The sequence below is a fragment of the Brassica napus genome, chromosome C2, assembly GCF_020379485.1.
Source record: "Brassica napus cultivar Da-Ae chromosome C2, Da-Ae, whole genome shotgun sequence".
NCBI classification, from domain to species: domain Eukaryota; kingdom Viridiplantae; phylum Streptophyta; class Magnoliopsida; order Brassicales; family Brassicaceae; genus Brassica; species Brassica napus.
Genome location: NC_063445.1, coordinates 741,625 through 761,787, shown reverse-complemented (window position 1 = coordinate 761,787; position 20,163 = coordinate 741,625). Strand labels below are relative to the sequence as shown.

The window sequence follows — 20,163 nt, the reverse complement described above, 5'->3', positions numbered from 1 at the left end:
CTATCCAATGAGGTAAGAAGGCGAGTTTTGGTGTGTTTGTTTTATGGAGTTTTGCCTCTTGTTAGATATATTGTACTCTGGAAGAATGGTTTCAACAATGGAGCAATGAAAATGCCTTGAATCAGGTATTGTCATTTTATCTTCTGTCAAAAGATTATTAATGGTTCATCTAAAGTTGTTTGTATACCTGACCTCTTCAAGTGATTTGGTGAAGGAGAAGGTGGATTTATTTCGCTCTGGATTGCAAATAAAGAGCTAACGGAGGAAAATCTATCGAGGCAGGTAACTTTTTCTTATCGTTAATCTTCCGCATCCAATTTTGGATGCTCATCATCCTAGATTTCCATCTATATTTAGACAGAGAAAGAAAACGATAAACAAATCTTTCTCTCTCTGTTTACAGTTTTTTTTTGTGCGTGTTCATCTGAGAAAACCTCTTTGACTTTTCCATTATATTATTCCATTTAAGCTTATGCCATTCTGTATTATTGTAATCGGGTGTTTGATGTAGCAATCATTCTTATGAGGTTTCTTTCATGCTTGTTCCTCCTTCTTCTCACCCTCCTTTTCCCTTGTAAGGCCCGCCTCACAAGGTGACGGCATGGAAAATATAATTTTCTGCAACAGTTTGATTCTTCTACCCTGCTCTCCTGCCTTCAATTACTACTTCCGCAGGACCTAACCACACATTCCGTTTCCAGAGACATTTTGGCCCCAAATATATATATATATATATATATATATAGATTTTCCCTGTTTTTTGTTTCTTGTTGGGCACCAGCCTCTTGCAGTATGGGGGTCTGTTGTAGCAAGGGCGCAGGGATAATTGTTGAGAATGGCACGGATGATGGTAATGAACATGGAGACGCAGAGGCTGATGTAAGGGACACAAACGATGGTGCCATCATAAGGTCCAGCGGATCATCCAAACACGTTTCCATGGCAATCAAACAAGGCAAAAAGGGGATCAATCAAGACGCCATGACAGTCTGGGAGGTATGAGTTTATTTTTCCTCTTTTCCTAAGTTTTTGCTATTTACATGTAATTTCCATTTTGGAGCTGTCTCCCTTTTATTAAGGCAAATGATCAAAATCATTTTTTTGCATCTTAAAAACTTTTGTTTCAGAACTTTGGTGGGGAGGAAGATATGATCTTTTGCGGTGTATTTGACGGTCACGGCCCCATGGGTCACAAGATCTCTCGTCACATATGTGACAGTCTACCTTCAAGGGTCCATTCGAGAATCAGATGTGGCGGCAATGTAAACATAGAGAATGATAATAATTCAAAGAGCCAGGAGGGTTTCTTGGAGAAAGTGCTAGTGACACTCTTTAAGCGAATAGACAGCGAACTTGGTCTCGACTCTCCTTATGATAGTTTTTGCAGCGGCACAACTGCTGTAACCGTCCTTAAACAGGTAAATATCATTAGTCTCTCTTCAGCATCATCATGGGTTCTTCTTAAAATAATACAATCTGAAAACATGCACAGTTCATCAAAAGAGGGATTGAAAGTTGTTTCGTCAAAACATTTGTAGGGTGACTGCTTGGTGATCGCCAACTTGGGAGATTCACGAGCTGTTCTAGGCACCCGTGGAAGCAAGAACAATCTCAAAGCTGTCCAACTCACGGTTGATCTGAAACCCTGTGTCCAACGTAAGTGTCTTTCCCTTTGAGGTTGACATAGAAAAAAAGTAAATAGAATCCCGATGAAGAACCTTGCCTTGCTTTTTATCTTTTAAAAACAGGAGAAGCAGAGAGAATAGTAGCATGCAAAGGAAGGGTGTTTGCGATGGAAGAGGAACCTGATGTGTATAGAGTGTGGATGCCTGATGATGATTGCCCTGGACTCGCAATGTCGAGGGCGTTTGGTGATTTCTGCCTCAAAGACTATGGACTTCTCTGCGTTCCTGAGGTCTTTTTCAGAAAAGTCGGTAGAGAAGACGAGTTTGTGGTTCTAGCCACCGATGGGGTATAAACAAACTTCAACGAGTTTTCAGTTTTTTATTTCTCTTACAATTGCATTCAGTGAAAGCAGACTGTCTTCTATTCTGTGAACAGATTTGGGATGTTTTGTCAAACGAAGAAGTGGTGAAGATTGTGGGTTCCTGCAAGGACCGGTCAGTGGCCGCAGACACGTTGGTTCAGAGAGCAGCTCGGGCTTGGAGAACGAAGTTTCCAACCTCTAAAGCTGATGACTGCGCCGTGGTGGTGCTTTACCTGAACCACCCAAGAGAAGGGAACGTGAGCAGAGCGGTATCGACTGTTTCTTGGAGATCAGGTAAAAGCAATAGAGTATAATGGAGTCGCACCAGAGTCTACCGCAAAGTAGGATATGATGGTTTGAACCTGTTGAGTGTATTTGATGCTTACTCAACATGAAACTTTTATTTGTTCATAAAATAACTTTTGTGTTTCTGTGTATATGTATTGTTTAACAAAGCAATTGAAAAAGGGATAAATAAAAGTAGATGAGCTAATAATGTACTCGAGCCTTCTGTTTCCGCAAATTCAAAATTCTGACATCTCAATTTTTAACTATTTCTGTCTGACGGTCTGCTTCCAAATTTTAACATGCACCACCGTGTTTGAATTACGTACATATGTAGAAATGAAAACGTGTTTTGGATCGTTTTGGTTTAAAAACACTGGACGTATTCAATCTCACATGACCACGTACACGTGACGTTGTATTCTCGAACTCGTTAGTGCACAAACGGCAAACTGAAATCGGCCAGCATTTTCAAAGTCAAACTGATAAGGATTTATGCGATCCAATCGTATCAGCGTTGAAATTTAATGATTTTCTTGTTTTAGAATAATTTATTATCTAATTAACAAACTGCATTAGACTCGGTGACGCGTAACTCGTCATCAATGTATTTGAAGTAAAAATGAAATGGGAATAAAGCATACCTTTTTCCAAACGGTTATAAGGTAATTATCCGATATTATTACTAATCATTGGTGGAAGTTATTTTACTGCAGTCCTATAAGTTAGGAATTCAGCTTAAATCAATATTTTATTTTCATTTATCTAATAAGTCAAATCATGCAATCAAAGTCAAATTCTTTAGTTTTTTCTCCTAAATATAATAAAAATATCTGCAGTTCAAAGCATATTTGGAATATGTCAAAGTCAGTCCATGTAATTGCGTTGGACCTTTAAGAAAAATACATATTAGTTTCCAGCATAAAAGAAATTATAAACACCCTACAATTTATATTATTTTATACTTTATCCACGAATGATGGGAGGACACCAAATTATATAAATTAGCAGTACTTTTGAATATGAGTTTCCTTGAGTTTATTGTTGTTATAATTATCAATGAATTAGTATGATTAAATGGTACTTGTTAACTGATTTTAGCAAAGGATTATATAGTTCTTTTCCAAGTTTATCATTATTTATATAAATTATTATTATTACCCTTGAATTAGCAATATGTAAATGATTTTGAAATATATTTCATCTTTTGTTTATCTATGTATATGAAATCTTAGCTAATTACTTAGTATTTTAAAAATAATGAGTTTAATAAAATCAAACTCCAATATATATATACATATACACAAGTTTATGGAGAGGTTTCAAAAATATCCAAATAATCAAGTAAATTGATTATAAGCAAAAGAAATGATAGATGACAGCATTTGATCATAACCACAGCTTTAAAAAATATATTAAAAGTCGATATTGTTGAAAAATAGATAAATGTATAATATTGAAATTTGATTGTAAAAAAATATTAAATCGAGGACAAAACAAAACAAACAAACGGGATTACATATATAGTCAAAGACACGTTAATGTGGAAGCAGTTAAAAGATGGAGGAAGAAAATTCTTTGGTATAAAACATGCAAAAGGTCCTTGTGTGGCCTGGCCTCATTATAAGAAGAATCTCTACAGAGGAACACACATATATCCATCCCTTGTTATCTTGTAAACACCTTTTTGTCTACTAGTATTAAGATATTCATGGGAACTGGAAGAGCCATGGTCTTGCTGTTGCTCTTGTTCATGTTATTCTTGGTTTTGGATGTCTCTGTTGTTGGAGCTCAAAAAACAACAAACACAACAACAACAACAACAGAGTTTACTTTCAGAGGATTTACTGGAAACGAATCATCGATTCGATTGGCAGGAGCTGCAATGATCAAACCGGATGGCCTGCTGAGGATCACTGACCGAACCCAAACCGTTACCGGTACGGCGTTCTACAATAAACCGGTGAGATTGCTCGAGAACAACGGGAATTCAACAAGGGTTGCTTCTTTTAGCACATCATTCGTGTTCGTCATCATCCCCACAAGCTCCAGCAACGGAGGTTTTGGATTCACCTTCACGCTATCTCCGACCCCTGACCGCCCCGAAGCAGATGCCGCGCAGTACCTGGGATTGCTCAACGAAGACAACGACGGGAATCTTACGAATCACGTATTCGCGGTTGAATTCGACACGGTACAAGGATTCGGAGACGTTTCTGATAGATCGGGGAATCACATCGGTCTGAACTTCAACAGCCTCACATCGGATGTCCAAGAACCGGTCGTGTATTACGACGAGTCTGGCCGAAAAGAGGATTTCCTACTTCAGAGTGGTGATCCCATACAAGCCCTTTTGGATTACGACGGTCCAACCCAAACCCTTAACTTCACGGTTTATCCGGCACGCTTGAAGTCTAGACCCGTACGGCCTTTGATCTCGCAGCAACATGTTCCGAAACTGGTAGAGATCGTGCAAGAAGAAATGTACGTGGGATTCACGGCAGCCACTGGGATAGATCAGTCCAGTGCTCACTACGTGATGGGTTGGAGTTTCTCCAGCGGCGTAAATCTCTCTCTCGCAAAACCGCTCAACCTCTCGGAGCTTCCTCCTCCGCCTCCTAACACTGCCAAGAAGACAGGCTACGATTCTGGAGTCCTCGCTCTGATCGTGGCTCTCTCTGGAGTAACCCTCATCTTGCTTGCGTTACTGTTCTTCTTCCTCATGTATAAGAAGCGTCTACAACAAGGAGATATTCTAGAAGACTGGGAGATCAACCATCCTCACCGGCGTAGATACAAAGATCTCTACGCTGCTACCGATGGATTCAACAAGAACCGGATCATCGGCACCGGAGGATTCGGCACCGTCTTCAGAGGATCCCTCTCTTCTTCTCCTTCTGATCAAATCGCCGTGAAGAAGATAACTCCGAATAGCATGCAAGGCGTTCGAGAGTTCGTGGCCGAGATCGAGAGTTTAGGGCGGTTAAGGCACAAGAATCTAGTCAACCTCCAAGGATGGTGCAAGCACAAAAACGATCTCTTGCTCATTTACGATTACATCCCCAACGGAAGCTTAGACTCTCTGCTCTACAGCCGACCGAGACAAAGCGGCGCCGTTTTGTCCTGGAACGCGCGTCTCCAGATCGCCAAAGGAATCGCCTCCGGGCTGCTCTATCTCCACGAAGAATGGGAGAAGATTGTCATCCACAGAGACGTCAAGCCCAGCAACGTTCTCATCGACGATGACATGAACCCTCGACTTGGAGATTTCGGGCTCGCCAGGCTCTACGAACGCGAGACGCTCTCTCACACCACCGTCGTCGTCGGCACTATCGGCTACATGGCCCCCGAGCTCACCCGCAACGGTAAATCGTCCACTGCGTCTGATGTTTTCGCGTTTGGCGTTTTGCTGCTAGAGATCGTTTCCGGGAGGAGACCGACGGACTCCGGAACCTTCTTCTTGGCCGACTGGGTCATGGAGCTGCGAGAGACCGGTGACATTCTCCCTGCGGTCGATCCCAGACTAGGATCTGGTTACGAAGCTGGAGAGGCGAAGGTTGCACTCTCTGTGGGATTGCTCTGCTGCCATCAGAGACCGGCGTCTCGGCCGTCCATGAGAAGGGTGCTTAAGTATTTGAACGGTGAGGAAGATGTTCCTGAGATTGGCGACCACTGGGGGTATTCAGACTCTTCAAAAAGATCCAAGGTTGAAGGCTATAATGTTTCGTCTGATAAGGCTAATTCTAGCTCAGTCGCATCTTTCTCCGTCACGAGGGTTTCTTCCAGTTCTGTGATCATGAGTGGTAGATGATAGATAGTGTATATTCACACTTTGTTTATACTTCCCTTGCAAGGCATCTATGATACTATCTAGTTTTTTTTAACCTTGTTATGGTGTTTTGGCATTTATCGTTTTTAACGACCCGTTTGACTTTCAAATCAACATTTTTTAAAAAGTTAGTTTGGATGTCTATTTGTGTTATTTTCGTATTGAAAGTTAACAAAGTTTAGCTTGATGCGAAAGAACACATTAAAAGCTAATACTATATGATACTTGTTTAGTATTACTGCATGCATGTTTTCATTGTTGACAGAATAATAATTTTTAAGGGATAAGATATTCCGAACCAAAATCTCGGCTAGGAGGCGCAGGAAACTTTTTGACTCACTAATGGTCATTTGGTTGAGATAGTTAGTGAGATGTGGTTATTTTGTGAGCAATCTTGTGATTCTACCTGTTTTTTATTTCTTTTTGCCAGGGAGAATCAGAACTAAGTTAATTCTTTGTAACAACTTTTATTCATTTTATGATATTTACAGCTTTAGCAAAAAAAAAAAAAAACCTTGTATAATTTCTGGACGTGTTCATACATTTTCTGCATGGAAACCTTATCTGCAATGTTCACATTGACCAACCACAATTTAATTACAATAAATTTCATTTTAACTCAAGTAGTGAATCATTAATAATCAACATGGTTGATTTCAAGCTTTCAATATATAGTCTTGTGTTTAGCAAAAAAAAAAAAAAAGAAAAAAAAAATATAGTCTTGTCCATTTTAATTTTGATGTTAAAAACAACCATTTCAATTAAGGCTTTCATGGAATGAGATTTCCTTTTGGGGATAATATAATCAACTCATTAATCCCATTAACTATAGAGATTTGGTCTTTGAATATTATCGATCTTTACTATCCAATGGATAATGCAACATAAATACACCCACTAATAATAGATGAAGCCCCACGTCTTATGCGAAGTTTGGCTCAAGTGGCAATATATCGTTTTATATTGTTATTTTTGATCAAATAAAATGGATTTACGGTACTTATATGAATGTGACAGCATGGAGATAAAAACTAGGCACATTTTCTTTAAAAAAAAATCGGCATCTCAGATAAATTATTCAAGCATAATCTTTTTTTTTATTCAAGCATAATCTTAACATTAGTGCATGTATTTCTCATGGTCCTCCGCGGTAGAATGGACACTATTTTCGTTATTTTATTTCATCAGTTTTCAACGTTGAATAGACTTTTTTTATATTGACAATATATGTTCGTAAGACGACCCCCAAGGAGTAACTCTTAACGTATCAAAATTTCAAGGCAATTTTGTAATGTTTTCTTTTGTGTAGACGAGCAAGCAACCAGGTGTACATGTCAACGTCGAAAAGGGAAGAAAACCAAATCTTAATTGAACATCCTACCATATTGGACAAATGGACATCTTCACAAGACAAGTCTCCCATGTCCATCCAAATCCCACGCGGACCTTCTATCTTTTCTTTGTTTGTTTGGTTGATTGTGTCTTCTATCCTTTTGTATGTTTCTCTCTTTGTTTCTTTTCTCCAAGTGTCTAGTCAATTCTGTTTAATAAATGACAACAACAACAACAAAAATTATATACAGAAAAGTTGGGCTTTGTGAAAAAATAGGACAAATCAAATAAACCACTAATAGCATAATGAAAATCGTGTTAACATTAATTAATAGTACAAATAAACGGCCTAGGCACAAAATGATGAAAAATTTGTTATATCATTGGACAAGTTTGAATACATGTTCTCAATGATCTATAAGAGACATTGAGCGCATGAGCGGTGGCATAATGAGCTAGGTAGGTCACTGCATCTTTAAACCTTTATGGTATTACATAGTGAGCCTCAAAGATGTTCTTTCTAAGCGGGTTTGTGTAGTCCATGAACCTTTCATCATTTGTGTAGATACAACTGAATTTCAAAAAAAAAAAACTGAATTTCGAAAGCTAAGCGTCCCTCCCACAGAAAATTATGAGGATTCATCGTTTCAATCTTGGTTGGCCATAGTGATATCCGCAACACCATCAGTGCACTGGATATCCGCAATGCGCGAAGACATAGGAGGAAATTCTTTTCTCTTATGAAACTTTGGATTAGATAGTTTGTTCTTTCTAATCTAAATCTCTTGTGTATACCTTGTTTTTTATTTCTTTTTTTCCAAGGTATCACTAATTAGGGTTTTGTAACCCTAACATTTCATTTTTATGATATTCATAGTTCAGCAAAAAAACAAAAAAAAATCTTGGTTGGCCACAGAAAATGACAATCAGGCGAGTACTAGTGTCATGGGCCAAGCAGGTTAAAAGACCAAAAGAACAAAAGCCCAAAACCAATTTTAAAAGGCAAACGCGATTCAGTCTCATAAAACCTCTGTTTATACTTGAACAAAGTTACATTATAAGATGAGATGATGAGTGATGAGAAAGGAGAAAAAGATTTCTAAGAGGAGGAGAAGGTATCGATGATGGTGGTGTGAAGGGGATCACTGAGGTGAGTAGCCCAATTGTTGAGTGGGCCTTTACCAGTAGCAGCGGCTTGAACAGCGAAGCCCAAGAAGGCGACCATGGCAAGACGAGCGTGCTTGATCTCAGCTAACTGAAGCTGAGCCATCTTCTCAGGGTCAGACGCTAAACCAAGCGGGTCGAAGAATTTGCCGCCAGGGTACAAACGCTTCTCAGAGTCAAGCTCAGCGTTGCGCTGGAACTCGATGTAGCCGATCACTAACACCTCGATCCATATCAACGTCGAGATGGAGAAGGGTAGTGGCTGCCCCAAGTAGGACGATCCATCCACTAGCTCCACCTACAATTTTTGCTTCTTTCATTTAGAATATATATATCTCAAACACAAAAATATTTAATTAGATAACTAATTTATCAATAAGTCTAACGCCTTACATTACAACAAGTTTACTAACTCTCTACATTACTCATTTTCATTAGATCGTATATTTCGAGAAAAAAGCATTACCTTTCCGGCGTCTTGCCAAGTGACGCCGGTGAGCCACTCGACGGAGAGAGCGCCGAGAGTGGCGAGCATGGCCCACCGACCGTGAATCAGCTCGCATTCTCTGAACCTCTGGATCCCGAACACCTCGCTGTACGGCTGAAACGGAGTCGATTTGGGGGCCGCCTCTTCGGTACGGGTTCCGATCACGTCTCCGGCTAAGTTCTTCGCCAGATTCTGGTCTAGTGAATCTATATCGAACTGGAGATACTCGGCCGGTTTACCTAAACCGAAAGGATCAAAGCCGTAATCTCCAACCAAGGAACCGTCAAGCCACTCAGGAGATTTGGCGCCTGGGTACCACAGAGGCCTGTCCGTAGTCACGACAGTCTTGGTCTTTTTCGGAGCTGCCTTCTTCTTTCCGAACCCAAAACGAGCTGTGATTCTACCTGAACCGGAGTTGATGTCGGGAACCACCCGAGTGCCCATGATGGACGAAGCGGCGGCGGTGGGAGTAGCGGCCATCTCCGGCGGTGTTTTTTTGTTATAGTGACGTTTCGTTAGATACAAAGACACTTCTGTCTTGTTAAAAATCTGCTGCAATTACTTATTATAAGATAGAGCTGGCTGATCTTGGAGAGATGATCATAACCGTTGGATCAGTTGACGAATCCATCTGACGGTGCAAAACGCTTTCTACCTTATCTTTATTGAATCCTAAGTTATCTTTGTGATGTTACAAGTAGATGAGCTTTACTCTGATTGGCTGCTTTTAAATTCTTGTTGGATTTTATAAAGCCACGTGGTGATTGTGATACTGTTCCCTGCTTTTTATAATGGTTGGTGTGGTTTATAACTTAACCAATCGGTCCATGCCTGAACCAAAATAACAAGTTGTCAATAACTAATCAGGTTCATCTCCAACACTAACCTTAAAAGCTTTGTTCCATGTTCTCTTTTAAAGTTAGGACTAAGCCGACTTTTGTTACCAAAATGTATGAACTCTGACATACAAAATCTCTGGGATTAATTAATGCCTTCAATTCAAAATTACAGACATCAAAAAAAGAAAGATGGTAGGAGGATCAAAGGGAACAAAATGAGATTCAAACTTAACAGCTGATTCAGTTTTCATTCATCGATTGGGTTAGGAGGTGGAGGAGCTAAAATGATGTTCAATGTCCAAGCGTGCGTTCAAACTACTTCTTTAGCAAATACATTCCATCTCGAAACTCAAGTTTCTCTTCAGATACCAACCCTGACAGAAAGCTCTGTAGCTGTTGCAGTGACTTGTCGTACGATGGATCCGCTACACAGAACATCTACACCACCACAACACAACAAACATGATCATCATATAATCAAAGATAATAAATAACCTTGCAAAATTAGTGTGTATGACCTTTGATTGTTACCTTTAGAGTGTTATGGATTCGCTCTAGTGCCATGCTTCCAAAATTTGTGAGCATTCCCATGATGAATTTCTGATTAAAAAACATATTTATTTGATTATTAGTCTTTAAAGATTTTACGCAAATGATTAGGTAGAATATGAAAGTTTGCATCATAACATACCTCGTATATTGTCATTTCTTTGCGAAGCTGGTCTTCCACAGATGCGATTGATCTTTCACTCTCTTCATCACCTCCTAAAAGCTCCTCACTTTCGTTTTTCCCCGAATCAGTCATGGACTCAACTAGCGTGTACACGTTCCCATTTGGCTCTCTTCCTCTTGTTTCTCTCAAAACTCCCTATATGATCTACAAGTTTAGCTCTTACTTTCTCCAAAATGAATGGCTTTATATCAAACTATATGGGTACCTTGCTTATCCACAAGTTTACTCTTCTGTTTAATACATCAATTGGTATCCCCGTGGCTGCACCCAGATCTATCGAGTTCCAACTGAAAATATACTTACATGCTTTCAGTAACACTGGCCGAGAGAAAACAATCCATAATGATTTGATTCTTGTAGAGTTAGTTACCTTTTCTTTTCTTGAAACTGCATGATAATGGCTGCATGTGTGGGTGAGACTGTAAACTGCATAGCTCTGTCTTCAAATTCCAACTCCAACTGAGTTCAACCAAAGCCCATTTCACAGAGAGAGAGTTACATTTTTCAGTATCTGCTTTCTCCGATACTCCAAACAAAACCATGTATCATTTAGTATCTCTACACAACAAAAGCTACCTTGACAGTGCCAAGATTTTTCTTCCAGAGTAGTTTACGAGGGGTCTTGATCTCATGATATCGACTGGCATAATCTGACAGCAGCTTGTCAACAGGTCCAGGTAACACCAGAGGCTCCTCCTGCAATTCCTCCTCCAATTCAGTGAATATGAATGGAAGCAATCACAATAGTCTAGTCTATACCCCTTCAAATGTAGATATACCTGAATTGGTGGCCAGAAGTTTGTTGAAAGTATCGTCGAGGTAAGAATATCAACAGACAACTCACTCTCTCCTAACTCAGTGCCTGAAAAACAAGGGATAGGACACAGATAAGATTCTACGACAGGAATCTACGTTGCAGTTGTAATATTGAGAAAGAGTTTCAGAAATATAACCAGTTTGAGATGCCTTTTTAATGTTAGTGTTCACTCTCTTAGAATCAATCAAGTCGTTCAGCATTATCTCACATCTTTGCATACTGCCTTCTCCAAAATGTATCTATTTGGCATTTAATAAGAGAGAACGGTAAAAATCAAATCCAACACTGTCGAAATAAGCAATTTTAGAGTGAGGAAAAAGAATGGAGGATTGCCTTGAGAAGCTCGACGGTGCGTATCTCAGTGTCGATGTCATAATCAGTCTTGTTGAGAAGCTTCTCAGCGAGCATAACACGATATTCATTAACTAGTTGCTCTTTAGATCCAATTATATCAACAAGCATTCCCAGTATGTCTACCTTCCTCTGACTCAGGCTACCTTTTAGAGGATCTGCCTCCACAGGGTCCGGTTCCCAACTGCAGGAGGACAAAACCAAAGTTAAGACAATGATGATGATGATAAACAAAGAATATATAAAAGAAGAAAAAAGATACCGAGAAGCATTGATCCAGGCTTGCTTATCATCAGTGTGGAAATCATCATCAAAACCAACATTCTCTTGACTCTCTTCATCCCTCATCAGCTCCTCAAGAAGACTATCCCCAGGGTTTCCGGAACCATTTGCGTTCCCTCCGCTTCCATCGGTAAGCATAGTGACTACACATTTAATGGTATCTTTCCGTCCACGTAGATAGTCTCTGATTGGTTCACCCACTGCTTCCAGAAACACACCAGCTGGGTCTATTGCTCTGAGGGCTTTAATGGTCGACACGTACTGATGCAGTATATCATTGGTCGAGGCACCCGCAGTGAGCAAACGATACTTCAGCGAAGAAATAAAAGATTCGACTAGCTTCGAATGCTGTCCAGTGTATTCGAGACACTGTTTTAAGTCTTCAATTGCAGGAGAACTGTTGCATCAACAAAGAGATGCAACATTTGAGAAGGGTGTCAACGTGAGATATGTGGGGGGAGAAAGAAACTGCTATACCTCTCAGGATAATCGACGATGATCTCAAAAAGTTTGGCTATTCTTAAATCTTGAAGTGTCTCATAGGCAAAATATTCAAGGCGTAATTTCCACCTAACAATGCCTTCAGAAGGAGTCACCACTTTGGAAAAGCTTGGAGATGGACAGCAAGCCAGAGGGGACGTGAGGCCAGAGGGTGTGGTGTCGTATCTTACGGAATCACCAAGAAAAGAAAGGAGCGCATTAAGGAACTGAAGAGGGACTGTCTGGAAAGAGACTTCAAAAGTCAGGAAATAACCAAAAACAATCTGATGATGGTAGATAAGAGTGAGAATGTAAGCCTCTTTACCTGAATCCATTGTTTGATTGATCCCAAAACAGAAGTCCTGTAATCATCACCAGCCAGATCATGCACTTTCGCCTGGAGATGGACACGCACAAATTGTCAAACAAAGTACTAAGTTATATGAATTCTATAAGTCACAGTGAGGAGTGTACCTTGAGAAGCAAGAAGATAGCGGAAGCATAGGCGTTTTCAGCCATAGAAGTGAAACCAATGCTTCGAAGGTCACGGACCACCTTCCCAATGTTCTTCACCAACTCGTCATGTCTTGAGAAGCCTTCATCAACGTCCATTTCTCCATTTTTAGATCTGAGCTTATCGTCCAAATCCATACCATCGCTCTCGAGCTGTTGGGTGTCGTCTTCATTCATGATTGCGCTTAGCTCCTCCAGCTTTTCCTTAAAATACCAGTGCAGTATTTCTAAGAACATAACAAAGAGACCAAAAATATATGACTGAGCTTGAAGTGGCAAATATATAAAAAAATAATAAAGAAGGAAGACACTAGTGCCCCATTGGTAGTTTGAGATGGGGTAGTTATACCAGGAAAATGAGGAGGAAGAGTAGTCATCAAAGTAGAAGACAACATTGAGCGGAATGTGGAAAAAAGCTCAACTCTTTCGGAATCTGAGTTGTGCATTATTGTTGCCTCTGAAGACTGTTGTTGAAAGGAATGCAAGGCGTGAAAGAGTATGGAGAGACACTTGTCATGAAACTGCTTCTCTATAGTAATTTCTTCCAAAGCCCCGCACAGCGCTTCGTGAATCTCTTCTCCGTAATCCTGTATTCTGTTTTTTTTAGTCAAAAGCTTTATGAATCGAAAAATAAAAAAAAAATGTTAAAAGGCATAAGCAAGCAAAGCCCTGCTTACAGTATGTTGCTTATGGCGAAAATCATCAAAATGAAGCCAAAAAGTGGATGCACCGCCCTTGTCAAAAGCTTCCTGCAATTCAAGAATTTTTCTAAGTCAAGAAGAAGCTGAAGCACTCACAAGGAATCAGTGTTCAGAAAATACCTGGAGAGAAGAGAGAAAGTGGTCACGAACAAGAGAAGCAAGGCCGTACTTGCAGAGAGTTGAAACATGAGACACCAACTCCTGCTCCACTGACGAATCTCCGCCAATGAGAGCCTCCACTGTAGTGAAAAACCCACCGTAGCTTTCTGTTATTTCCTCAATCGCATCCTCCGACAGAGTTTCTAGGATCCCTAGATTGCACTCCCCTAATAATTCCATCTCTTTTCCAAGCTCCCACCTTTCCTCCTAAAACCCCTAATTTTATTGCCTGGAAAATTCCCTCCCGTTGTCGGAATTTTAACTTGTCTTTGTAATAACTCTTGTTCCACCGAAGCAAAAACTCTAATTTCAGTACAGAAACCGACGCTCCACTTCAGTTGACAAAAACCTCTTATTTGCTTTAAGACAAGCTTTATAAAGCTAATCCTTAAACCGGAACGAACCGGTATTCAAACCATCCGTTGAAACTTTTTTTTTTTTTTTGTCCAATCATTCTTAAATGATGAATCATACAACATACATTTTGCAACTTTGATGCATAAGAGCGGTGATCATATGCGAAACGTTTGTTAAAAAGTTCAATCTAACGAGAAGCGACGCAAACTGATCGAAATGATCCTACAACTGTATCTCATTTCCACCCCCGCCAAAAAAAATGAAAAAGCAAATTCAAAATAAGCTGCAAGAGCAACACTAATTTCAGAGGCGAACAATCTGCGAAGGAGACCAGACTCGAGAGGAGTAGTATCCTATTCTTCAGAGGAGGTTGGTTTCTCTAAGGTAGGTTGATGGAATAAACTCGGTTTCCAAGATGCTTCACGTCGAGGCCAGCTTCTTGGCAACCATTAAAGAATAAAGACTCATCTTCCTTCCCAATCCTTCGTCTCCAGCTCATTAGGAACACCGGCCAGGGTAGCTGATCAGACTCTGCTCCTAGTGGGTAAAAAGAGAGAGTGAGTAATGAATGATAAGAGACTTGTTTTGGTGTGAGAGTTGTGATAACAAAACAAAAACAAAAAAGAGAGAGGGAGTTGAGACTGACCATTTAGCTTGCAATCTGCTGGACTAACGGCATTGGTGGTGTCTTTTGGTTTATAGGACTTGAGAAGAAAAGAGAGAGACTTTATCAAGTTTGGGTACTGTTTCACATCTGCAAATTCAAAATAAGAAGCATGAATGATGTAACCACCAAATCAGAAAGAAAAGTAAAGGAAAGAGGGAGGGGGGAATACAAAGAAGGATATCGCTGGCAATGATCAAATCCCAATCAGGAACTGAGGTTGGGAATTCATCTCCCCATGTATCTGTCAATAATAATTATAGTTCACAAGAAGAAATGTCAAAACAAAATATATGCTATTTTACCAGTAAGATAAAAGGAGGATAACAGACGCTTGATATGGGGGAGAGAAGGGGTAATGTTGTTTGCAACACAGTTGTGAGCAATGTTGTCTTGAATCTCCTGATCATCGTAGTCTGAAGTAGTTATGTCTAGATTAAACTCTTTCTTAAGAAATATAGCTAGAGCACCCGTGCCGCTGGGAAAGAAAAGAAAAGAAGCTCAGTTTAATTAAGACACAACACAACAAAAGAGAAGTAGGTAGAAGTACCTTCCAATCTCGAGACAACGGCGGTTACGGATCAAATGTGGATGCTGGACTAACCAATCAGCAAAGGAGAAAGTACCGGGCCAGAGCAAGTTTGCATTCAGCTGGTGGAAACCGAATTCCCGGATATGCAATTCCTGTTTCAGACATGGAAACATTCACTGAATGACTGAAACTATTTGTGTCTACTCACAGAGCCCTTAAATCAAATCAAAGGAGGAGAGGGCGTACCATTCCAGGAAACTGGTGATTCCTATCAACGAAGCTCTCGCTCGTCTCTCTCGTCTCTCCATCTTAGACCATTAATAAAAAACTACAGTTACTATCACTAGCTCGCTATGTAATGGCATGTTGAGTCTTGTTGGGTCATAAGCAGAAACTAGAAAGACATAAGTGTTACCGGAGGAGGAGTCATCGTCGGCGGCGAAGAGGGAGGACGGCGAGAAGAGTGCTATATCCATGAGTTGGGGGCAGTCGTAGGGTTTCTTGGGGGGTTCGAGATTGAAATTGAATTTAGGGGATTTGGTTTTAGCTCTGGACCGGAGACAGTGTGACCGGAGCTTTGCTGCGGTTATATGAAGATTTACACATACACCCTCGGCTATATAGTCATAACTAGGAGAATACCGTCGCCTGATGACAGATGTGCATGGGGGTGTTCTAGTAACTTCAGGAACACATAATAATTTCATAGTACAGTTACTGATAAATATATCACTATTTTCCGGTGACAACAAATCGGTGAGACACCTCTTTCTCTCTGCGTCCAATTCGTGTCTCCCTTCCTTCTCTCTTCGCCTGATCTATTAATCCCCACTTTCAATTCGCCTACGAGGAGCATCTGCGTGCGAGGTTTGCATCCTTTTTGTCTACGTGTACTAGATCTGTGAGTTACGATCCATCCTCCCTCCTCTTCTTCATTTCCTTTCTTATGATCCATCATCATCTCTCTCCATTTTCTGTTTAGAATCCTTCAGATTAGATCCATTCTAGTATCGTGTTGAATCTCTTCTCTGTGTGTTGTCCGATATATCATCGCCCTATGTTCGTTTGATTCCGTTAAAAGTATTACCTACCACCTCAAATCCATATACTGTTTCCAGCATATTTATTCCCTATAGCTGTATGTTGAAGCCATTTTCACATTTTGTAAACCCTTATTGTTCGTGTTTCCTGAATTTCAGCTTCTTCTTCTTTTTTTTTTCAAGTAGCAGCGAAAGGTCAAAGAAGCAGCCCACAATGATGTCCTTCGAGATGAATGACCGGAAAAGTATGTCTTCATTTCATATTTCTTGCTTATGTTGTTACTTTAGCGAGAGTGGATCATTGAATGTGTTGGAACCACCCTTTGTTTTGTTGCAACAGAAATTGGGTTAGGGCTGACAGCATTTGGCGTTTTCTTCTCCTTTTTGGGAATCATGTTTGTCTTTGATAAGGGCTTGCTTGCCATGGGTAATGTAAGTTCGTTCCCCTCCTCTTAAACATATATATCATTTGCGTTCCCCAACTGTTACTGAGCACTCGATCAGTTTCTCTTTTTCAGATTCTTTTCATCTCTGGGGTTAGTCTTACCATTGGTCTCAAGTCTACCATGCAGTTTTTCACCAAGCGTCAGAACTATAAGGTCTCTCTTTCTCCCTTCTCCTACTTTAGTTTGAGTATTTTTCTGGTTAATATTGTATTGTGTTTCCACTCAGGGAACCATATCCTTTGGGTCCGGCTTCTTCTTTGTTCTCCTTGGATGGCCTATCTTTGGAATGATGTTGGAGACCTATGGCTTTTTTGTTCTCTTCAGGTCCCTTCTCTTCTTCTTTTTTCCCCTTGCTGGTGTTGCATATAGAGTTAGTTACTAACAGTGTTTCCATATTTCAGCGGCTTCTGGCCAACCTTGGCAGTTTTCGTTCAAAAGATACCTGTTCTCGGTTGGATCATTCAGCTACCTTACATTCGATCCGTATGTTTCCTTCCTATTCACTGCAACAGAAAAACTTAATTCTATTGTTTCTGCTCATCTTGAGTTAGTTCTAGGCTAGTGTTTTCTAAAGTTTCTATCAACTCTATTGCATATTCCGCTTATTATTGATTAATGTTTTGTTGATTGTTTCGTATTTTTGTGTATGTGATGCAACAGTTCTTTGACAAGTACCGGGGCAAGCGTGTACCCGTCTAGTCAACTCTAGAGAGAGATCAAGCGATTAAAGTGTTTGCAAGAAAGAAGAGGTTTGGATGGTAATGCTTGTAGAGAAGTAAAACCCATAGTAGGAGAAAGAAAAATACTAGCGTGGAGCAGCAAAAGATACGACTTGAAGACATGTGTGTTTCTGTCTGTGTACTTAAAAAAGATTAACTCAGTGACTTGAACAACCTCTTTGTGGGTTTGTAATCATTTTGTTTTAAGAGTTTTTTAGGGGTTCTTTTTTTCTTTCTGAAATTGTTTCACCATTTGTTTTCTTTTTTTTTTTGAATACATTACAAAATTGTCCACCACACTGATGAGATGATATATTAGAGGCTCTCTTTAAAGTTGCAATGGCGCTTATGAAACGTGCATTGTTAAATTAAATACCAACGTGGCACTCTCAGTGCACCCAACCGTACTGTATCCCTTCCTTGCTCACTCTCGTTTGTTTTTCCCGATAAAAAAGTAGCGACCGTCTTTTCTAGCCGTTAGGATTAAAATTGAATAATCATCAATCACTCTGTTTCTTCTTCTTCTTCACCTGAACACTTTTTATTTTGTCGTTCTTATCACCAGCCATTTTGATCCGATTGGTTACAGATCTCAGGAAGAGATGAAGTCATCGAGGATGAAGTTTGCAAAGAAGTTGAAATCGATCAGAGCTGCGGGGGAGTATCTGAATCAGGATCGGATTCTGCAGGTGATTTCAGCTGCAGATGAGCTTCTTCCAAAGATATCTAATCAGATTACAGCAGGTTCTATGATGTGGAGAGCCCCTCCTCAACATCAAATTGACGACGCAACGACGGAACTCGCGGAAAACGAGAATAAAGGAGAAGAAGCTTCTGGGAACGAGGAGAATATCCGTCCACCCGTAAATCAAATTCCGAGAGACATCAAATCGGCGGTTATGGGGAGAAAGAGTTTGGGATCTGGATTTAGAAGACCTGAGTTGAATTCGATCACACTCTTCGATCCTAAGCTGCTCGAAGCCTTCGAATTAGCTGTGGGATGCTTCAGGAGAATCAACGATTTATCCAGAAACCCCAATCTCGATGAAGACGAAGACGTTATCGCCTTTCCCGCCGATGAAAGCGGAATGGAGAAAGTGAGCATCGAGGACACCCTTCCTCCCCTCGACGACGAACAAGAAGAAGAAGAAGATAGAGGGCAAGACCTTGAGATTGTAGCCGAAGAAGAGCCGCTGATGGGATTTGAGGAACGGTGTCCTCCTGGAGGAGAGGAGTCAGTTGTATTCTACACAACTTCTCTTAGGGGAATCAGGAAGACGTTCGACGACTGCAACATGATCCGCTTCCTCCTCGATAGCTTTAAAGTCAAATACTACGAGCGGGATGTGTCCATGCACATACGCTACAGAGACGAGCTTCGGAGAATTTCAGCAGCGGCGGAGGAAACAGAGGTCTTGCCTCCGGTTCTGTTCGTTAAGGGAAGGTGCATCGGCGGAGCTCAGAGGGTATTGGGTCTGCACGAGCAAGGTAAGTTCAGGGCTTTGTTTGAGGGTGTTCCAGTCGCCGGAGATACACCTTGCGGGAGGTGCGATGGGTTTAGGTTTTTGATGTGTGATGGATGCAGAGGTAGCCGACGGATTGTCTCTACTGATGGTTCCAGGATTCAGTGTTTGTTATGTAACGAGAATGGCTTGATTGTCTGCCTTGATTGCTCCTAAATCTACCATTTTCTTCTTATGTGTGTATATTTGGTTTCATCTTTTATTGATATGATTCTTTTTAAGTGCTGTAGCGATTCTTTACACGCATACATTATGGTTCATTCCTTACTTATATGATCTGATTGTTTCTACTACTAATCTTTAGCTAACATTACCCTTGTTTTGTTTGCTCAAAAGAGTCCCGTTATATAAGAAAAAGTAGTCAAGGATAGTTTTGGACTTATAGTAATCAGTCATTATTGCAGTCGAGTAATCACATGACCAAGTTGGGAGTGTTGGGCCGCTGTGTGGAGTGAGTGGAAAAAGCCTACTGATTGCAAAGTAGAGGCGGCCCTTCCTTTTCATCCTCAGCCGCCTGTTTATTTGTTTTCTATCGTTGCAAACAGCTTTTTTTTTTCTCTGATATTATTTAGGGCTGCTTTTTTTTTTAATCAACTCCTACTATTTGTTTTTGAACATATTTCTCCTAGTCCCACTGGCTATCGATTGTTCAAATAAACAAGTTTAAAGATGTTGTGAGGAAAAGATGCTTCCCATCATTTTCTGCCATCTTTTTCTTTTTCGCATTGTCTTTTTATGCAGCAACTGATGAGGACTAGAGCGCCAGTCGTGGATTCTACGAGGTCCACTTACATTTCTCTGGTGTCAGATGATTTTTCCCCTAAACAGATAATTCAAAGTTGGATTTATACAGACTATTCCATGGCAAATCGTGATAGTCTTGTATATAACTGAAAATTATAATTTGTTTCTGTTATATAAAT

The 20,163-nt window shown here is 40.4% G+C and overlaps 7 protein-coding genes across 19 annotated transcripts; 4 read left to right on the top strand and 3 right to left on the bottom strand.

Annotated features, from left to right (window-relative positions):
* Nucleotides 1–137: 137 nt before the first annotated feature.
* On the top strand, nucleotides 138–2,487 carry LOC106435464 (probable protein phosphatase 2C 65). 2 transcript variants are annotated; one of them, XM_013876361.3, is made up of 5 exons: nucleotides 138–996; nucleotides 1,128–1,418; nucleotides 1,539–1,656; nucleotides 1,749–1,972; nucleotides 2,039–2,487. In XM_013876361.3, the coding sequence occupies exons 1-5, from the start codon at nucleotides 793–795 to the stop codon at nucleotides 2,093–2,095; spliced, it is 894 nt and encodes a 297-aa protein (XP_013731815.1). In that variant the 5' UTR covers nucleotides 138–792; the 3' UTR covers nucleotides 2,096–2,487. The 2 variants fall into 2 exon arrangements, with proteins under 2 accessions (XP_013731815.1, XP_013731814.1); XM_013876360.3 differs by having other exon boundaries at nucleotides 141–996; nucleotides 2,062–2,487.
* Nucleotides 2,488–3,831: 1,344 nt separating this feature from the next.
* LOC106452461 (lectin-domain containing receptor kinase VI.3-like) lies at nucleotides 3,832–6,159 on the top strand. The gene has a single exon (XM_013894590.3). The coding sequence runs from the start codon at nucleotides 3,984–3,986 to the stop codon at nucleotides 6,081–6,083; it is 2,100 nt and encodes a 699-aa protein (XP_013750044.2). The 5' UTR covers nucleotides 3,832–3,983; the 3' UTR covers nucleotides 6,084–6,159.
* Nucleotides 6,160–8,445: 2,286 nt separating this feature from the next.
* LOC106435455 (chlorophyll a-b binding protein CP29.1, chloroplastic) lies at nucleotides 8,446–9,725 on the bottom strand. Its single transcript, XM_013876343.3, has 2 exons — nucleotides 9,064–9,725; nucleotides 8,446–8,895 (listed from the first exon to the last, which is right to left on the bottom strand). Exons 1-2 carry the CDS (start codon nucleotides 9,562–9,564, stop codon nucleotides 8,533–8,535), a joined length of 864 nt encoding a protein of 287 aa, XP_013731797.1. The 5' UTR covers nucleotides 9,565–9,725; the 3' UTR covers nucleotides 8,446–8,532.
* A 324-nt stretch (nucleotides 9,726–10,049) lies between these two features.
* Nucleotides 10,050–14,313, bottom strand: LOC106435451 (anaphase-promoting complex subunit 2). 2 transcript variants are annotated; one of them, XM_013876338.3, is made up of 16 exons: nucleotides 13,921–14,313; nucleotides 13,777–13,848; nucleotides 13,449–13,686; nucleotides 13,061–13,326; nucleotides 12,912–12,983; nucleotides 12,584–12,828; nucleotides 12,087–12,503; nucleotides 11,807–12,008; nucleotides 11,610–11,712; nucleotides 11,436–11,518; nucleotides 11,233–11,352; nucleotides 11,027–11,115; nucleotides 10,862–10,943; nucleotides 10,615–10,791; nucleotides 10,455–10,523; nucleotides 10,050–10,361 (listed from the first exon to the last, which is right to left on the bottom strand). In XM_013876338.3, exons 1-16 carry the CDS (start codon nucleotides 14,137–14,139, stop codon nucleotides 10,239–10,241), a joined length of 2,577 nt encoding a protein of 858 aa, XP_013731792.1. In that variant the 5' UTR covers nucleotides 14,140–14,313; the 3' UTR covers nucleotides 10,050–10,238. The 2 variants fall into 2 exon arrangements, with proteins under 2 accessions (XP_013731792.1, XP_048602637.1); XM_048746680.1 differs by having other exon boundaries at nucleotides 13,449–13,693; nucleotides 13,921–14,239.
* Nucleotides 14,314–14,485: 172 nt separating this feature from the next.
* Nucleotides 14,486–16,219, bottom strand: LOC106435454 (protein N-terminal and lysine N-methyltransferase efm7). Of its 2 annotated transcripts, none has more exons than XM_013876341.3 (7): nucleotides 15,928–16,219; nucleotides 15,759–15,820; nucleotides 15,531–15,664; nucleotides 15,286–15,458; nucleotides 15,153–15,224; nucleotides 14,963–15,070; nucleotides 14,486–14,853 (listed from the first exon to the last, which is right to left on the bottom strand). In XM_013876341.3, the coding sequence occupies exons 1-7, from the start codon at nucleotides 16,217–16,219 to the stop codon at nucleotides 14,696–14,698; spliced, it is 999 nt and encodes a 332-aa protein (XP_013731795.1). In that variant the 3' UTR covers nucleotides 14,486–14,695. The 2 variants fall into 2 exon arrangements, with proteins under 2 accessions (XP_013731795.1, XP_013731796.1); XM_013876342.3 differs by having other exon boundaries at nucleotides 15,313–15,458.
* Nucleotides 16,165–18,014, top strand: LOC106435456 (vesicle transport protein GOT1). 10 transcript variants are annotated; one of them, XM_013876351.3, is made up of 7 exons: nucleotides 16,165–16,379; nucleotides 16,739–16,797; nucleotides 16,893–16,984; nucleotides 17,071–17,151; nucleotides 17,225–17,322; nucleotides 17,400–17,481; nucleotides 17,659–18,014. In XM_013876351.3, the coding sequence occupies exons 2-7, from the start codon at nucleotides 16,767–16,769 to the stop codon at nucleotides 17,695–17,697; spliced, it is 423 nt and encodes a 140-aa protein (XP_013731805.1). In that variant the 5' UTR covers nucleotides 16,165–16,379; nucleotides 16,739–16,766; the 3' UTR covers nucleotides 17,698–18,014. The 10 variants fall into 10 exon arrangements, with proteins under 10 accessions (XP_013731805.1, XP_013731799.1, XP_013731803.1 ...); XM_013876345.2 differs by having other exon boundaries at nucleotides 16,231–16,413; XM_013876349.2 differs by having other exon boundaries at nucleotides 16,245–16,379; nucleotides 16,736–16,797.
* Nucleotides 18,015–18,181: 167 nt separating this feature from the next.
* LOC106345471 lies at nucleotides 18,182–19,461 on the top strand. Its single transcript, XM_013784674.3, has one exon. It carries the CDS (start codon nucleotides 18,320–18,322, stop codon nucleotides 19,394–19,396), a length of 1,077 nt encoding a protein of 358 aa, XP_013640128.2. The 5' UTR covers nucleotides 18,182–18,319; the 3' UTR covers nucleotides 19,397–19,461.
* Nucleotides 19,462–20,163: the final 702 nt, after the last annotated feature.

Coding starts and splice junctions, on each gene's coding strand:
- LOC106435464 (XM_013876360.3), top strand. CDS start 793: ATGGGGGTCTGTTGTAGCAAGGGCGCAGGGATAATTGTTGAGAATGGC. Junction 997..1,127: donor ACGCCATGACAGTCTGGGAG/GTATGAGTTTAT, acceptor CTTTTGTTTCAG/AACTTTGGTGGGGAGGAAGA. Junction 1,419..1,538: donor CTGTAACCGTCCTTAAACAG/GTAAATATCATT, acceptor AAACATTTGTAG/GGTGACTGCTTGGTGATCGC.
- LOC106452461 (XM_013894590.3), top strand. CDS start 3,984: ATGGGAACTGGAAGAGCCATGGTCTTGCTGTTGCTCTTGTTCATGTTA.
- LOC106435455 (XM_013876343.3), bottom strand. CDS start 9,564: ATGGCCGCTACTCCCACCGCCGCCGCTTCGTCCATCATGGGCACTCGG. Junction 8,896..9,063: donor CTTGGCAAGACGCCGGAAAG/GTAATGCTTTTT, acceptor CAAAAATTGTAG/GTGGAGCTAGTGGATGGATC.
- LOC106435451 (XM_013876338.3), bottom strand. CDS start 14,139: ATGGAATTATTAGGGGAGTGCAATCTAGGGATCCTAGAAACTCTGTCG. Junction 12,504..12,583: donor ATCGTCGATTATCCTGAGAG/GTATAGCAGTTT, acceptor TTGATGCAACAG/TTCTCCTGCAATTGAAGACT. Junction 11,353..11,435: donor ACTTCTGGCCACCAATTCAG/GTATATCTACAT, acceptor GAGGAATTGCAG/GAGGAGCCTCTGGTGTTACC.
- LOC106435454 (XM_013876341.3), bottom strand. CDS start 16,219: ATGAAATTATTATGTGTTCCTGAAGTTACTAGAACACCCCCATGCACA. Junction 15,821..15,927: donor CGACGATGACTCCTCCTCCG/GTAACACTTATG, acceptor TAATGGTCTAAG/ATGGAGAGACGAGAGAGACG. Junction 15,459..15,530: donor CGTTGTCTCGAGATTGGAAG/GTACTTCTACCT, acceptor TTTCTTTCCCAG/CGGCACGGGTGCTCTAGCTA.
- LOC106435456 (XM_013876351.3), top strand. CDS start 16,767: ATGATGTCCTTCGAGATGAATGACCGGAAAA. Junction 17,152..17,224: donor CCAAGCGTCAGAACTATAAG/GTCTCTCTTTCT, acceptor GTTTCCACTCAG/GGAACCATATCCTTTGGGTC. Junction 17,323..17,399: donor GGCTTTTTTGTTCTCTTCAG/GTCCCTTCTCTT, acceptor TCCATATTTCAG/CGGCTTCTGGCCAACCTTGG.
- LOC106345471 (XM_013784674.3), top strand. CDS start 18,320: ATGAAGTCATCGAGGATGAAGTTTGCAAAGAAGTTGAAATCGATCAGA.